Below are 17,664 nucleotides of genomic sequence, written 5' to 3'. Positions count from 1 at the left end.
GCATCATGCACTACTGTAGCGTTATTATTACTATTATTGTATACACAAAAGTCACAACATACGTATGACGAGCGTACGCTAGCGGAAAAGAATTGAAAAAAAAAAAATGAAAAATAATAACAATTTTAATAACCGCAATAATAATAGTAATAAGACATATTATATTATTATTATAATATAATCTCGACATGTGTCTTTTCCTGACAAATTGATGTCACGGATTGTTTGTTTCCTGTATTATCATCATGTTATGGTGCCGCTGTTATCTAAATGCCCAGGACGAGCTGTTCATCGAGAATAACGATTAAACGACGTTATAATAATATTGTTGAGATCATTCTAATCGTGTGTCAGATTTAAACGGCAAATTATTTGTCGGTTTCGGTTTACCATCGTGGTTAGGTTAGGTAATTACTATGGTATGGCCGCGCTTTAGCTTTTATAAGGTACACATAATTGTTGGACCGGAGCGAGGCAAATGCAATTTTACTCGGCGGATCATGTGCGCGACTCGAGCGTTTGTCTTCGGGAAATCTTTTATAATCGTCTACGCCTTGTGATATGTAAACACACAATAAAAATCTCAGGTACGCACGCCGTGACATTGTCGGAAATTCGGACGATTCGGTTCGCCAAAAAAACTCGAACGTTTATCATAACAATAATAATAATAATAATATATATATGGTAGATGGGTATATAGGATACCTACCTACTTGTATTCTTTTATCATTCGATTTTGTTTTTTTTTTTTTTACAAAAATACTTATTTCGACAATTATTTTGACTGGCAAAAAAAAAACCAAAACAATACCGACAACAAACGAGATTCTTCGGCGAACGCGTGCACGTCGTCGTCTTGAATGGATGCGCGCATAATGCTCACAATTATACATTAAAATAAAAAAAAATACCAAAAACAGTAAATAATATAGTTATAATAGCCATAGTAGAGCATGTACACGGCCTGTTAGCGAGGCAGCCGGTATGATTTTTTCCCTACTTTTTTTTTTGCCTTTCTTTCACTCGTAAACGGCGTTGCGTTGCGCGTTTTTCACTATTATATCGTTGTACTTATGTATATTTATATACATATTAATTCAACGTTGAAAACGTAAGAAGTTATACACGCTGATCCGTGGTGTTTGACCCACAAACCCGATCGTTGTGGTGTGACCGCGATGATGATACACAGTCGCAGCCAGGTTGTCGTGGTCGCCGTCACCGTCAAATCTTCCGCCACCGATTTTCCACGGCCAATTCGTTTTGGTTTTCGCCAAAAAAAAAAGAAAAAAAAAACCGAAAAGTGAAGTTACGCGCGGCTGTTTAAGATCCATTCCCGTCAGGAGACAGTCTCTGATAACACGAGATGATGTGTATATTATACATATAAATGAAGATGTACATATTGTGCATTTTCAGTATCAACTTGGTCGCCCAATCGCGGAATATCTACTTTATATTTGTCTCTATATTTTATATTTTACTTTATTGTTAGTATTACCATACGGTTATAAAAATATATGAACGTGAATAGGCCTGCTTGTGCCAGTAGTCCGGTCGCCGGGTAGCAGAATTTTTAGTTAGCATAATTTAAGTCGGTCTCTTCTCCTATAGACAGGTGTCAGGTCGCCAAATTTTCCCCAATAACGGCTACCAGCTGTTGGCCTACCATTTCGGTCACATACTACCGACTACCGGCTATAACTAAAATTATGCATAGCCAATTAGGCACGGCGACAAACGTTGGCAAATTACTGATTCATTATTGAAACAACGCATTGGCAGTTCAGTACAGAGTACCGTTATCGTCCCAAACGTATGCCAATAGTTATTAGGATTGTTATATTCATGTCTCGTAGGTCGGTATCTAAAATATCAAACTTTGTGGGCCACTTTAAAAATTTGTCAATTGGGCCGTGCTGGTTTGCTATTTTTATTGTTATTTAAATTTTTTTATTGAATGAATAATTATTTGTTTTTTAAACCGACTTACTTACTTAAGGCCCTTCTTTAAACAAAGAAATTCTGTGGGGAAAAAATCAAAATCACGATTTAAAAATGATTGGGTTGACCCGAGTACATCAGGGTTTGCCCTAAATCCGCATAAAGCACCACAGTGTGCATCAAATACAAGTAGCTACAAAGTAGTGACTCTGTAAAACATGTTACTATTTAAGATGGTGATATTACATAATCTCAAAACTTAGTCGGGGTCGTGTGATCGCAAACTAAAAGAGGTTAGGGTTAGTTGTTGCGTCCAGACGACGGAAGTCTTCGCATTCTTTAAGTTACACAATTGTAGTGTACGGTTTAAGGAGGAAGTACGGTTTGAAATGCACAGTGCACTAAGCCTATAAATATCTGGACGAGCTAGGAGCATATGAAAGATGATAAAACACCTAACTATTGAAGTGTACATTTTCTTTTCGTGGTTACGACTTAACGACGCTTGATGAGACCGGGTGATTATATTATCATAATATGTTATAAGAACATAATTTGTTGAACCCACAAGTATAGTAATAGTACAATAATTACAACCGGCGCAACTTTCGTTTAATATTATGAACGGTATTGAACTTAGGTACTCTGGTAAGTAGTACATATTATATGCTACATAATATTTTACAGTCATAGTACACACATACCGTCGGTGTGACGACGATCAGTGATGATAAATATTAGTCCTCCATCACTGGGTATTTCACTATATTATGATAATAATATATTATTATGTATACGGATATACCTACTGCATACCTTATAGCAATATTTATATGGTTGTGTTGTAGTTGTGACACATGACATCCTCTTCCGTTCTAACGTCTTGCCGCATTCCTTCTTTTGCAGTGTTGAACGTGGCCGCGGGCAAAGCGCCTATGCAAATCAGCTCCGAACCCGGTGGTTTGCCTCAGAAAGCCATCGACGGCAGCACCAGCTCTTTCTTCAGCCCTGAAACGTGCACGCTCACCAAACCGGAACGTACCCCCTGGTGGTACGTGAACCTGCTGGAGCCGTACATGGTGCAATTGGTCCGTTTGGATTTCGGCAAAGCGTGTTGCGGTAAGAATAATGATACTAATAATAATATGATAATAAATAATCGTAACATAATATTTTGATGATACACGATAAGGCACTATCTACGTTTAAGATAGTCAGGCTCGGATTAACACTATCGTAGCCCGTAGGCTCTAAAGAACTTTGTTTTTTTTTCACTTAAAAGTATCATAAACTACCATATGGTATTTATATTTTATATTCTTGTACGCATATGTAGATGATTGATGAAAAATGTAATTACATATAAAATTATTAAACTCTCGCTATACATAGTACATGTTAAACAAATTATACTCATCTACCATTTATATTTAAAACTAAAGATAGTCGATAGTTGTGTAGTAATTACTTACAATATCATTTTATAACAACAAAACATTTTTGCGATATTTTTTCTTAGCAAACGTATCAATGATCGCTTTACTATTGCCTGTGTTATCTATTTTTGTAGGCCTTAGGCACAGTGCCTATAGTGCTTAATGCGCTAACATACGGCCATAACGGTCAAATAATAAAAAGACCCAGAGGATAGCATATGTGTTTTTTTCTTCACCGATAAATTACAAAACCATTAGTAGCACAGTGTATAGATATAGTATATAATTTATAATATAGGTAGGTATACAATGTATAAATGTTTACACGTAGGAATTTTTTTTTATTCATTTCCTCGTGTCTTGTATTTTAATTAATTTCGTGTTTATCCGCGGTGCGCATTCACACGTATATTAAAATTATAATAATTAACATACCGACACTCTAATATGTAACCCGTGAGCGTATGACCTACTCTTTGCGTTGGTTATTATTATTATTCTTCCTTTGAAAATGAAACATTTCCACCTTTTTCTTGCGGTTTTACCGTTTTGATCCGTCGGATGTCTCAGACTCTCCTCTCGTTACATTATGTCGGCGAAAATCCGCCGGACGCAGGGTTATTATTAAGAAATTTGACCAACCCGGCTCGACGACGCCCTAGGGTCAAAGAAATACCGATATAATCGAATTGAGTTTTTAACGGCCAACCGGTTTTTTTTCTACGACACATATTCTATTAAATTGTTCTGCTCTTAACTCGGTAATTAATTTGTATATTATGGTGAAATTGAAAATTTCATAAAGATAATTGCTTTTGATAAGATAATTGGTTTAAAATAAACAATCAACAACATGCTGTTCGTTATAAGTGCAAACACCGGGATTCAGCTGAAAAGTGAAAATACAGGAGGGTACATCGAGGCTCTAACTGTAAAACGACAAAAAATTAAAATAATAACAGATTAATTTCTCTTATATATTATTGAAACCCAAGTCAATATTGCAACCGAATTTAACAATATTATAGTCATTTATTTAATAATAATAAAAACCCTTGCCCCCGTACCAGAAAATAAACTTAGGCACTTAAAATATTAAAATCCGATCACTGTAAAGAATTCCCTTAAAGCATGTTTTAAGCAAAATACGCACCGGCCTGGCCCCGGGATCTTTAGATAATCAGAACGTGTATCACTATAGAGAAATTATTATTGTAAAGCCATCAATTTTTACTTGTTAATATTTTGATACGTTATGTATAGGTACACCGGATCGGTTTAAACGTAATAATTATTATAGCAGACGTTTCGAGTGATAAATTCCATTAAAAATAGCACGGTTTAAATAAAAGTAATTGACATTGAGAAAGTTTGTCAAATTCCACGTTAATACAAATATAACGATCGCTTAGCGCACGCAACGCATATTATATAGTGTACATCAACCGTATAAGCAGCCTACATGAGTGGTTTCACTGGAAGAAAAAAAAAATAAGAATACGGTCAATTTATTATTGTAAGTCGATGATACTTTCGCGTTGTTTGTGTATTCATAGAAGAGCATTTTGGTAAATTAGCTGCATTGAATAAAATCCATTCATTTTTATCATTCAATATTCTATTAGCACGCGCGGAAAACGTGCACAGGAAACCGGTCAAAGAAAGTGGTACCCGCATACCTTCCGATCCGGCCACCTATATAATATTTTTATTATACCGTCGAGTATAGTGGCTACTTGCTTGTGTAAAGAGTAAAACAATGGCAATATGATAGGTCTAAGAAGAAAACGCTTTTCACACGGTACCGACGTTTCCCAAACGGCGATAAAGTGTAATAACGACTCCTGCATTAAGATATCATCTAGCTCTTTACCGCCGCCCGAACAGAATCTTATTGTTGTTGTTGTTGTCTACATAAGTACCGGTAATGCTTACAGGTAAAAACAAACCGGCCACCATAATCGTGCGAGTGGGAAACAACAGACCCGACCTGGGCACGAATCCCATATGCAACCGATTTACAGGATTTATCGACGAGGGTAAACCATTATTCTTGCCTTGTAACCCACCCATGCCCGGAGCATTTGTCAGTGTACACATGGAAACAGCCGGCACGACCACACAACTCTCTATCTGCGAAGCTTTCGTTTACACCGATCAAGTGAGTCCATATACGTACTTAACTTGTGTACAAATTAAAAAAATATATAATTTGTGTAGCCGTTGTTTTCTCGAATACCTTAACCCTAAAAAAAAATCCCTCATACTAATCGTTGGCAATATTATTTCTAGGCGTTACCTATAGAAAGATGTCCGCAATTCAGAGATCAACCACCTGGCAGTACGGCCACGTACAATGGGAAATGTTACATATTCTACAACCGCCAACCAATGAACCTGAGGGATTCTCTAACCTTCTGCAGATCTAGAGGGGGAACTTTGGTGGACGAAAGCAATCCGGCGTTACAAGGGTTTGTCAGTTGGGAATTGTGGAGAAGGCACAGGTATGTTCTATAGATTCAAGCGTGTGTTTATACTGGTATTGGGGCTTAAAAGAATCCCGTCAAGGGTAACAACAGTTCGAAATCAAAAATATTTTTGTACATTTTTATCAGGAGTGATTCGCAAAGCCAATACTGGATGGGCGCCGTCAGAGATGCTCACGACAGGAACAACTGGAAATGGCTAAACGGCGACGACCTTACAGTGTCTTTCTGGAGCGTTCCTGCCAACGGACCCGAAACGACTTCGATCAACGGAGGCGACTGCGCACGTTTCGACGGTGCCAAAGGCTGGCTGTGGTCGGACACCAATTGTAACGCGCCGCTCAATTTCATTTGCCAACACCGTTCGTATTTGTTTTGTGCCAAATAAGTTTATTTACCTCGCTTATTATTATTGAACTAACGATATCTGTATGCACGACTAATTGTTATAGAGCCTAATGCGTGTGGAAGGCCAGAACAACCGCCCAACTCCACAATGATTGCGGAAAACTTCAACGTAGGCACGGCGGTCGAGTACACGTGCGACGAGGGTCATTTATTGATCGGACCATCGACCCGCATTTGTCTGGCCACAGGATTCTACAACGAATTCCCCCCGGTGTGCAAACGTAAGTGGGCAACGATCCGCCGAGTGTCATCGCTGTACTCGTGACCAATGGTTTTTCTTTTTTTTTTCCCCCATCAGGCATTCAATGCGGTTTCCCGGCAGAAATTTCCAACGGCAGCTACAAGCTACTCAACGGCACCGTAAACTATTTGAGCCAAGTGCAATACAGTTGCGCGGAAGGTTACAAAATCAACGGCAGGGACAGACTGATTATGTGATCTGGACGAAAGATGGGACGGACCTCCTCCCAAGTGCACGGTGGAAAAATGTGCAGATCCGCCCGTTGTCCTCAACGGCGAATACATGATTTCCAACAACGACACCACGGTCGGAACGATAGTGGAATATTCGTGTGCGTCCAGACGGTTCAGACTGGTCGGATCGAAGCAGCTGACGTGCATGGCCAACGGCGAATACGATAACAAAGCGCCTTTCTGCAAAGGTTCGTATCATTCTTAACGGTGTAGACAGAGAGAGAGAGAGAGAGTTAGAACTCATGATGTACGTTGTTTTCCACAGAAGAGGTCAAATCGCCGGCTCCGCCAATTTTGGTCACTAAACCGCCGGTGGTCATATCCACGACCAGCAGCAGCAGCAGTAGCAGCAGCACTCCCAGTAGTCGAGTGCCCGCTGGCCGAGAAAAGCCACGACCTTTCACCACCAGACCTTCTACCACCATCCTGACAAAACCCGCCAACGATCATGTAAGAATTAGGACCGAGTGCTTATAGGTCTGCCATAGTATTTTCTTAACTTTGCTAATGCGTTCGCACGTTTAGGACGACAACGGTCAGACTTCGTCCAACGTTGTAATCGCCTCGGCTCATCCTCACGACAACGAAATCCCCGACAGCGTACACGTCCGGACCAATCCTAATGCTGCCAATATACCGTCTCAGGTGGAGAGCGAACACCGGATCGGCCCCAAGCTAAACCTGGGTGAGATGTCGACAACCGACGACCACCGAGACTTAAGCACTTAGCAGTTAGCGCTAATGTACAATATTATTTTCAGGAGCCATTATCGCGTTGGGAGTGTTCGGGGCTTTCGTGTTCCTGGCTGCGGTGGTCACCACGATTGTTATACTAGTGAAAAGGTAATGTCCCGTCAAAATGTATATTAGAGTGTTGGATAAAAAAAAAATATATATTATTTTTTAATTATCGACTTGCGCGCGTCCTTGTGTGTCTATGCGACTAACAACTGAACAATATATGTATAACATAGCGCTTATCGGCTGCTATATGTGGGATATTTTTGTTTTTGTTTGCAGCAATAGGAACCACAAACTTCCGTCCGGCTCGCATAACATGCCGTCCCGATGGTATACGCTTCTGGCAATGCCGTTTCCCGACCAGCAGATCGGTCGGCGTCAGTTCTCTAGGGCGTATAGAAGCCGAGCCGGCTATTTCTCTAACCCGTTATGACAATAACACCGCACACCAATAAAAATACACATACATAACAAGTGTACGATACCAAAAAAAAAAAAAAAAAATACAAAAAACCATACCCAAATGCCTATATAAGTCTAAGGTACGACTGACATGTAACGCACATCATTTTTTTTCTGATCGCACTCACTCAATCTATGTATACATATTATACCCAGAGCGTCTCACGCTGTTTTGACCGTGTTACAATGACCAGACTTATTTCGAACACGGTTTTTTTTTTATTCTTGAAAACATGTGGCAGACCACGTTGACATTACACAAGTTTGGCAAGTGTATACCGACGAACCGCGACCCGTTTAAAATGTTCATCTCGGGTCAGACGATTTTGTACCGGTTTACCGGGTCGAATCGTTTTCACAGTCTGCCGTTACAAATCTACATAGGATAGTTGCACGTACAATTAATTACCATAAGCGCAGTAACGCCAAGACCTTCCCTATATTCTTTTTCGCCGTCTTATCCCACATACACCAGAGGTCGGCCAAATAAATATTCTCTCTCGGTCACATATATATCCCGACATTCTCATTGAGACTACCTCGATTTTCTTTTTGTTTGTTTCATTCGACGCTTAAGACATTGAAGATGGCTTCACTAAAGTTTTGTACAGTTTTCCTTCGACTCCTGATGCCTCTTTCCACCCTCAAACCCTATAAAATGCCTTGTAGAGGGCTAGCTACGCCAATAAATAAATTTCTGAGTTTTACCATAAGCTCGAAGCGGATATTTTAAGATATCCCAAGTAGTATTTGCGTCAATGACGTTTTTTTTTTAACTTATCGGTTGCAGCGTGAGACACTTGTTTTTGGCACACCTTTTGCCGTCGCACCAGCTTTTGCTTTTTTCGCAAGCACACCAGCACAATTTTTTTATTTCTATTTAGAGTACACGGTGTACCTATTACACTCGTGTTTTCGACTGTCCACCGATAGCGGTTACGCGAGCCAGCGGAATTCTTTCATAGCGTGTACGAGTACGAATCATAGGCGTGTCTACACGGGTCATACATGACCTGCAAATTCAGAACATGGTGCAGGGATATAATATTTTGATTGTCTAGACGTGTGGAATAAGGCCACCGAAAATAGTCGAACTCGATACGGTTTAAAAATTTAGATTCGGTGGCCTTCTCATCGTTATAAGTCTTCTGGGGGTACCCAAGGAGGAGCAAGGGGAGGGGGATGTAAATATACACACACACACACACATGCATCGTGCATGACCCGCGATGTATGTGCCGGACACGCCTATGCGTAGAATATTGTATTGCGTTCGTATAACATGTACGATTGTTGTCGTTATTGATTGCGTGCGTGTGTGTCGCAGGAATCGCAGTGCCAAACATTTCCGCCACCGGGCGTCGCCGGACACCAACACGGTGGCCTCGTTGGACTCGTCCGGGTCGGAGAGCCGCGGTGGACTGAACCGGTACTACAGACAGGCGTGGGAGAACTTGCACCAGTCGCAGGCGGTTTCGCCCAAACACTCGAGGCAACACCACCACCACCATCACCACGGCAGCAGCCATCAGACGGCCAGGCGCAAGGAGACGATGGACCCTTCGCCGCGGATGGAGAGCATGCGCGACGGCTCCGAACTGGTCGTCAACGACGCGTACCACCCGCGCACTGCCCAGGACAAAAAGAGACACCACCACCACCATCACCATCACCAGGGGGGCCGGCCGTCCAACAGATACTGAATGTGGATCATCATCATCATCGTCATCTCTAGCGTGTAAGGCGTACGGGGGACAATAAGTATTTATATTATTGTTATTATCGGGCAAGGCGCGGGCAGACTATAAATGAGGATTTCGATGTTGCCAAAGCCACCCCCCCCCCGCCCCCGATCGTCCGTTTTACTATATTGTTATTATTGGAAATAGTACAGAGAATATTGGGGGAAAAATAAGCCAACTAAAAATTAACGCATAACCCGCGCAAGATTAATGACCACGCGTACGGAACGGGCGCCGCGCGTTTTTTTCCCTCTTCTTTCTAAAATATGTGCACTGGCCAAGTCACGTCGTCCCGCGCCGGCTCTTCTTTGACTACGTTCCCGCTTCCGTCCAAAAACTCGGTGGCGCCCCAAGTCCATACGCAAGCTCAAGTCAGGGTCAGACTACCTTAGAAAAATAAATAATAACGATAAATTAGAAATAATAATTACTCAAGGGACATATTTTGTTGTTAAAGTGCCGAATGGAGGGGCGTAGTAGGGGTGGGGTACCCGGTGTATGATGTAAAATTAATGTTTCCAAATTCTACTGCCGTAGACACTTTTACAATACATAAATATTCGGTACGTTTGCTCTTTTTTTGTAATTTTTCTCTAGACTTGTCAACGCAAACAATTATATCATTTCCACGCGTATAGTTCCTAATATTAAAACGTGACGGTCGCGCTCGCTCGCATGTGAAGTCCGAACCCACAATGATTTTCGTCAACTTCTGTTATTATTATGCTGTAAAATATGAAATTTTTATCGAAAAACAATCGTTGCGTTCTTACGACGTGTTTCTTGTGGCGTTCGTTTCGTTGTACCACCGCCAAAGAACCATTACAATAGCAATATTAAAAGCAATATATAAAAGCAAACCTATCGAACGCCGCAAGAAACAAGTGGCGGCTAATTAGTCTTCGCGGGGTGCCCGTCCATTATAATGCGTCTGTAAAAAAAATGTATTTGGGCACCCAATAGTGTTTCGCACAATAAATCGTTTTGCCCAAATGAATATCACCCGTTTAAACGCCATTATAGTATATAATAAAATATATATATATATATTTTTTACCTGAAATATTTCAATAATTGTCAATACACCAACATAACAACCAAACCACGGCCAAAAGTCTAGGTTCAGTGCTGTAGTGACTGTGAGTTTAACAGTATGGATCACCGAGGTAAAAAAAAAAATCTACTCCCGGCAATGTATCGAAATCCTCATTTTATTCTTTCGAACACACAAGTATTCACCCCCCCCTCCCCTCCCCCGTAAGCCCCGAAATTGTACTGTCAGCATTGGACATAATTTATATATTATATCGCTTTTAATGTTACCTTTTCTGACGTCGAAAATTAAGTCAATATTATTTAAGTTCAGTTATGTTTTAATATAATTAATATTGTTGCAACTGATACATATAATAGGTAGGTAGGTATTGCATAATATACAGCTGTGTAATACGCCTACAAATAATTTAGACTTTAAGTAGGTACCTATTTTTTTATAATATTCATATTTAATAACATATATTATATTTATTTTTATTTATTTATCATGCGAGAACTGTTTTGCACAACGGTTTTAAAAAAGTTATAATATATTTTACAAGAACTGTTTTTTTTTTTTTTTAATGCAGCCGACGGAATTGTATATAAATAGTTTAACATACGTACTGCCAAAGTTTATATCAATTTTATTTATTTATATTTTATATACATGGATATATATATATATATATATATATATAGAGAGGTATTAACAAAATAATAGTTGTATTTTAGATTTGTTTTGAAATTCTATGCTTATATTGAATTTTTGTAAATATATATATATATATATAAAGAAATATACAAATTACTGTTTAGCCCTAATTTTATATACCTGCTCAAGTTTACGATTAATCATATAGTACAAGCTGATTTTGAAGTCACGCAAACCTCAAATATATAATAATACATATTACAAGACCTATCTTCTGTTTAATTTTAAGCTCCTCAAGTCCTAAACTATAAAAATAAAAAACTTCCCTCTTTTATAAAGGGAGGTAGACTATTGGACAGAGGCATGTATAACTTAGATAATGCTCTATAAAAATGTCGACCTCTTCCGTCTCACCATCTCACGGAATCATTGATAATGTGTCGATTTGATCAATCGAGAACAACTTACCACGACTATAAACATTAAATACATAAATTATTATATTATTGTATACGTTCGTATATTTCAACTATTTCTACTTTAAACGATAAATACATCATAAAATGTAACAATATACCTTAACGTAAACTATAATTAATTTTGTACTACAATGTTAAAAATAACTCATTTAATAAATAAATCTCTATACTACTTTATAATTACAACATATTCATATTATTTCCAAATAAAATATTTTAAGTCATAGTATGGTATGACTTAAAATGCCCGGTTTTACAAAAAAAAGTATTGTATTCGGTATTTGACAATAAATACAATAAAAATCATAAAAAAAATATATCTATATAAGTGAACAAAATTATCACAACATATATTCGTAATAGTAGAGAAACTGAAAATAGTCAACTTATTAAAACTATTATGGTACAAATTATTGCTTTAACATACACACATGAATAATAAAAAAAAAAATTATTTAATATTCTTAAAAATTGAATAATAATAAAGTAATGCTTATGGTTAGTCAAGTCATTTTAAACGTGAAATTATTTGTTTTTGAGCTATTTTGCATATAGCATTAAAGTCAGTTTTAATATGACTTCGCCAAAAAGGTGATCGTCCCCAAACATATGCTGGAAAATTGGGACTTTCTACTCCGTGGAAAATTCTTGCCATAGCCCGTGCGGTAAATTTACAATCAATATAACTATTATACAAGCGGTTCACGTCACTCGCTACTCGAGTTTCTTCTTGTATATTTAATATCACTTCATCCTAAAACATTAGAGAATTAATAAAACATTTTAATTGAATAAGTATAAATTATTTAATTTACATGTTTTTTCTCCAATAGCATCGTCAGGTTGTCCGAAGTAAAGAAGAATCTTACATGTTTCTTCAGTTTTTCGCACAACTCGATGTCTACATCATCGCAACACTCTGAATATGAAGCCGTTGACACACTAAACACCAGAACGTACGAAATAAGATAAAAGACCGGTTGAAATTGATAAAAATTGTTGTTAGTACCTCATAAATGTTTCGAAACAGAACTGCAGCTCGGCAAGGGATTTAGCTTCTTGTTGATGAGTTCTTTGATAAAGATTACAAAGTGTAGAGTCCAACTGTTCAGCAGTCATATTACCAGGTGCAAGTACTCTGAAGCCAAGGCAAGAAAATTCAACTGACACTCCGCTTTTTTGATATTTTCCATTTTCTATGATAGTAAAAATGTTAGATTAGTGATGAGGCAAACCGTTCTAAATCTAATGATCTTAATATTAGTTTCTTTAATAATGAAGATTCAAGAATATTAATTCCACTACAGTTCCCTTAACTTAGCTTTATCGCATTAACTTACTATTTGACCATTCTAAATTTTTCAATTCTTTTTTTATTATTCCACTGTCCCACCCAATAGCGGCTGCAACTTCGAAAATAGAAAAATCAAATTGATTTAATTGACTAACAGATTTTCCACTTTTTTCTTTCAAAGCATAAGCTACAGCAAGTGGTGGACACTAAAAAACATAAATACACAATAAATATACATTAAAAATAAACAGAAATTAAACCTGGGCCTTTTTTATTTAAATAACTGATAACCAATTGTTATTTGTAAATAATGAATTATTTGAAATAATAATTTGTTATTTATAATTTCAAACATTGTTATTTAACTGTTTTGAATAACCTGTTTTAAAATTATTATTTCTATTTTCATTCGTCAAATGTTATTAAAATAAGTTTAAATGAAAATAAAGTTAAATTTATTGTATTATTTAATGATACTTTATAATTACATCGGTAAACACAATATTTTCTTACCGTTTTTGATAACTGCTTCAAAAACGCTGGTCCTTTATAGCTAGTTATTTTACATTGAATATACGATAATGGCAAATTTTTTACTAATTTATTTGTGTCCAATTCGAGATAACACAATAGTGTTTGAATATTTTCCTGTTTCATATCCAAACTCGACACAGTGTCTTCAACTTCGAAAGCCACTTCATGTTTTGTACACTCGTCTCCTTTACATTTACACTGAACAAAAACTCTTTCCAGGAGCTTACGAATGGCTGCACGATCTACAGAATTAGCGTATATATGTCGACTCAACTCGGCTATATCATTTCCCTACAGCAAAAACATATTTTTTCTATAGATTTATGTTTATTTCGTTATGATGGTCCACGAGAATAATCAATATGTAATTCCAATTATTTATTTGGATGTACAAAATACATGCAGCATTATTAAATTTACCTCAGATTCCAAAAACATATGGCAATGAGCAACATTTCCATCACGGCCAGCTCTCCCGATTTCTTGTACATAGCTTTCCAAGCTTTTTGCCATATTATAATGTATGATGCCTTGCAAGTCGGATTTATTTATTCCCATACCAAAAGCAACGGTTGCCACCACAATTTTTAAATGACCTAAAATAACAATAATGTAAATATCATGTAAAGATATGAATCATATTGAAAATATTAAACTGCAAATACCATCCATAAATTGTTTTTGTGTCCGTTTTCTTCTTGCCGCTGTCAGCCCAGCGTGATAAGGCTCGGCAATTTGAGACAATTGACCTCGTTTACCGTTATTGGTGTGTTGTGACTATGTTATAAATACAACAATTCCATTTTTTAATACTAAATACACAACAACAATTGAACAAAACAATTTATTGACTTTACCTGATAAGTGGTACGAATACAAGACGCAATGCGCTCACATTCTTCACGTCTAATGCAGTAAATAATTATTGAATTACAGTTTTTAAAGCGTTCTCCATTTAACAAACTTATCAACGCATTATCGCGGCCTTTATCCCTGGAAATACTCAACAAGAGATTATCTGGTAGAGGAGTGTCTTTAATAACAGCATCTGAACTGTCGTCTAACTTTAATTCACTAGCAATACTCGAAACCGTTGAGATGGTAGCAGTAGCCGTAAGTCCTAAAAGTGTTTTTACACCAAATTTTTCTCGTAAAACCTATAAATATAAAAATTAGTCAATAAATACAAAAGGTAAATGAATTATATATATTTTTATTTTATGTTTACTTGGCAAATCATAAGATATGAAGGCCTAAAATTATGTGACCACTGAGATAAACAGTGAGCTTCATCTAAACAAGCGAATGCTATAGGAGGGAGTTTCGACAACCATTCAGTGTTGAAACCAGAAACAATGGCCTCGGGTGAAACAAGAAGGATTGATAATTCTCCACTAGTCATTCTTTCTATAATAATATCACGTTCTTTAGGGGTTTGATTATTATGAAGACAAGCTAAATTTACAGCATTCACGCCTCCAACCTAAGGACAAAATGGGTTTTTAAAATATAGTAACAAATTATAGTTAAATCATGTAGCATTTATTTGTCTGCACCCAAAACTTACTTGATCTTCCATTAACGATATGAGAGGAGAAACTACTAAAGTGATACATTTTGTTTTTTTATGGTAAAGGTAAGCCGGTAACTGATAACACAACGATTTTCCAGTTCCCGTTGATAATGTAACTAAAGTTGAAAGACCAGAGAGAACACGCATAATCGCTTTCTCTTGACCAGGACGGAAGCTTTTATGACCAAATAGCTCGAGAGCTTTATAAACTTCATCTGGAGTATCTTAAAATTTCAATAAAAAATCACAAGAATGAATCATTTTATAGCTTTCAATAATTTAGTTAAATTATGAACACTTCAATGAAAACTTTTAAAATTCAATTTTTCTAAGATCCCTAGAAAAAAGTTTCCCCTTCCCCAAAAAAACCACTTTGTAGTTCATTAAGTCCACCCCTTAATATACATAAAGGTACCTATAATAGATTTATCTCCACGAAGATCATACACTGGATGAACAATTTCAGATCTTAAGGGGTCATCCAATGAGGGCTGAGGCTGTTCGACTGCCTGATTAAGTTCAGCCTGTAAAATTAAATATAATTTTATAATATTAAATAATTGTTACTTATAAATGTACTTAAGACATTTTTTACTTGTATTATTGACTGATTGTTCCATTTTTTACTATGAGCTTTATCTATTTTATCAACAGCTAGTTTTTTAGCTTCTTCAAGAGTAAGGAAAGGACTTTCATCCTCTTCGATATCTTCTAATGGTATTAACTCGTTACCTACAAGACATAACATCCAAGTATAAGACAAGTATAACATCCAGAATTGTACATTAATGAATACTTTGGACATAAAGTATCATATTTTATTCAACTCACTTTTAAGACAATTCTTAGAATAATGTCCTACATCGCCACATTTAAAACACTTCAATAACGATGAACGTTCCGTAGATGAGAAGTCTCCTCCTAATTCTTTCTTTCTATTTTTCCATTGTTTTTTCTTGTACGTTGTTGTTTTTATTGATCTCTTACCACGGCTATAAATTTTTCTTTTCATATCCAATCGCACAAAGTTTTCACTCGCTTTGCCGCTAGATACTTTATTTTCCAACGACATTTTTTTGTTATTGTCTTTTTTTGACAATTTAATATTTTCATTATCTTGATATTTCGTTAATTTTGATTGCGGTACTGAATCTTCTAAATCATCATCACTATTGTAGCGTTTCTTTGCGCTTCTGTTTGTAGAGTTCATATTAAGTTCTTCTTTATTACAGCTCTCACTGATTTCATGGTTCACTTCTTGAGCTTTTATTCGTTGAGATGAATACAAAGGTATATCTTGAGTTTCATTATCGCTCTCATAAATTATATCAGTATCACTTTCAGTCTCTTTTACTGGGTTGGAAGCATGTTCGACCACATTCAAGTTAGTTACTTTAGAGTTATTTTCATTACATCTTTCTAACCAACCTTCATCTATTTTTCTACCAATTGTAACTAATTTGGGAGATTGCTCCGATGTATTCAAATTTTTCTGTAACATGCTCAATGGTTGCGATATAAACGAAGAAATATTTGAAACTTTAACTGTACTATTAATTGATACATCAGAATCAACGGTAACTGCTGATAAATTAGAATCATCGTGAAAAGCACTGTCTTCTTGTACATTTGTAACTTCTTCAGTTAAAATTTGAGAGCAATTAAGTTCATTGGACTTTTTTTTTATTAAACTTTTTCTAGGATTCCTTTTTTTAAAATCACAGCCATCAAATAGCTTTTTAGAGTATTTCACTGAAACACTGTTATCAACTGGTTTAGCGACAACCTGTTTTACAGGATTAGATTTAATACTTAAATGTTCACCCCAAACAGATGATTTGTTAACTTCCGTTGACGATTCTGCAACACTTAGCTCGTTACCTGTTGATGGCTCATTCGTATTATTAAGAAACATACTTTCATCAATTGTAGCATCGTCAACATCGTCTAATCCGCCTAACAGACTCTTTTCAAGCAATGAAGTTTTGATTTTCCAATACATTTTGTAAGCATATTTAACTTTTTCGTCAGCTAATTTAATATCCTCCTGTATTAAAAATAAATAATTGAGTTTAATAAATATCTGGATAAATAAAGTTATATTTAATTAAATATACAGTAATAACATATAAATTAAAGTAAAATATTTTACCTTTCCTGGGTTTCTGCTATTGCTCTTTATAAAATTATTTTCCCATTTTTTTACAATGAATTTGTACTTGACGTACGGGTCATTTATCTCCATGGTTTAATTGTTTTAACTCATATAACTATTAAACTATTGACTAGTAAAACACAGAATAGATGATTGAAGGCAGTTGTTTTTTGGAGATTTGATTTTTGAATAACAGAAAGAATACAGTGTGACCACATCACACATATTGATAACGACAATAAT

At 36.5% G+C, this 17,664-nt stretch overlaps 2 protein-coding genes across 2 annotated transcripts in view; one reads left to right on the top strand and one right to left on the bottom strand.

The window, feature by feature from the left end:
- Positions 1–11,378, top strand: part of LOC126834611 (uncharacterized) — a 31,868-nt gene extending 20,490 nt beyond the window's left edge. The window contains 11 exon segments of the mRNA XM_050566671.1: positions 2,854–3,066; positions 5,321–5,544; positions 5,676–5,887; positions 5,999–6,231; positions 6,322–6,498; positions 6,576–6,709; positions 6,711–6,939; positions 7,017–7,201; positions 7,277–7,436; positions 7,513–7,594; positions 9,282–11,378. Of these exon segments, the coding sequence (XP_050422628.1) occupies positions 2,854–3,066; positions 5,321–5,544; positions 5,676–5,887; positions 5,999–6,231; positions 6,322–6,498; positions 6,576–6,709; positions 6,711–6,939; positions 7,017–7,201; positions 7,277–7,436; positions 7,513–7,594; positions 9,282–9,657 (2,225 nt within the window). The 3' untranslated portion in view covers positions 9,658–11,378.
- Positions 11,379–12,316: 938 nt separating this feature from the next.
- LOC126834609 (ATP-dependent DNA helicase Q4) lies at positions 12,317–17,608 on the bottom strand. Its single transcript, XM_050566666.1, has 14 exons — positions 17,419–17,608; positions 16,098–17,313; positions 15,862–15,998; positions 15,682–15,790; positions 15,261–15,490; positions 14,922–15,176; positions 14,551–14,850; positions 14,359–14,470; positions 14,114–14,289; positions 13,673–13,984; positions 13,206–13,365; positions 12,875–13,061; positions 12,681–12,807; positions 12,317–12,619 (listed from the first exon to the last, which is right to left on the bottom strand). The coding sequence occupies exons 1-14, from the start codon at positions 17,509–17,511 to the stop codon at positions 12,374–12,376; spliced, it is 3,660 nt and encodes a 1,219-aa protein (XP_050422623.1). The 5' UTR covers positions 17,512–17,608; the 3' UTR covers positions 12,317–12,373.
- Between the last annotated feature and the right edge of the window lie 56 nt (positions 17,609–17,664).

Source organism: Adelges cooleyi, unplaced genomic scaffold (assembly GCF_023614345.1).
Source record: "Adelges cooleyi isolate 19-005CV unplaced genomic scaffold, UGA_ACOO_1.1 ACOO_flye_CR_arks_rails_tigmint_CR_PRNA_21, whole genome shotgun sequence".
Classification (NCBI taxonomy): Eukaryota; Metazoa; Arthropoda; class Insecta; order Hemiptera; family Adelgidae; genus Adelges; species Adelges cooleyi.
Note: the sequence above shows the minus strand (reverse complement) of the source record. Positions and strands in the feature narration are given on the sequence as shown.

Coding starts and splice junctions, on each gene's coding strand:
- LOC126834609 (XM_050566666.1), bottom strand. CDS start 17,511: ATGGAGATAAATGACCCGTACGTCAAGTACAAATTCATTGTAAAAAAA. Junction 15,999..16,097: donor TTCTAAGAATTGTCTTAAAA/GTGAGTTGAATA, acceptor TATGTCTTGTAG/GTAACGAGTTAATACCATTA. Junction 13,366..13,672: donor TGAAGCAGTTATCAAAAACG/GTAAGAAAATAT, acceptor TATGTTTTTTAG/TGTCCACCACTTGCTGTAGC.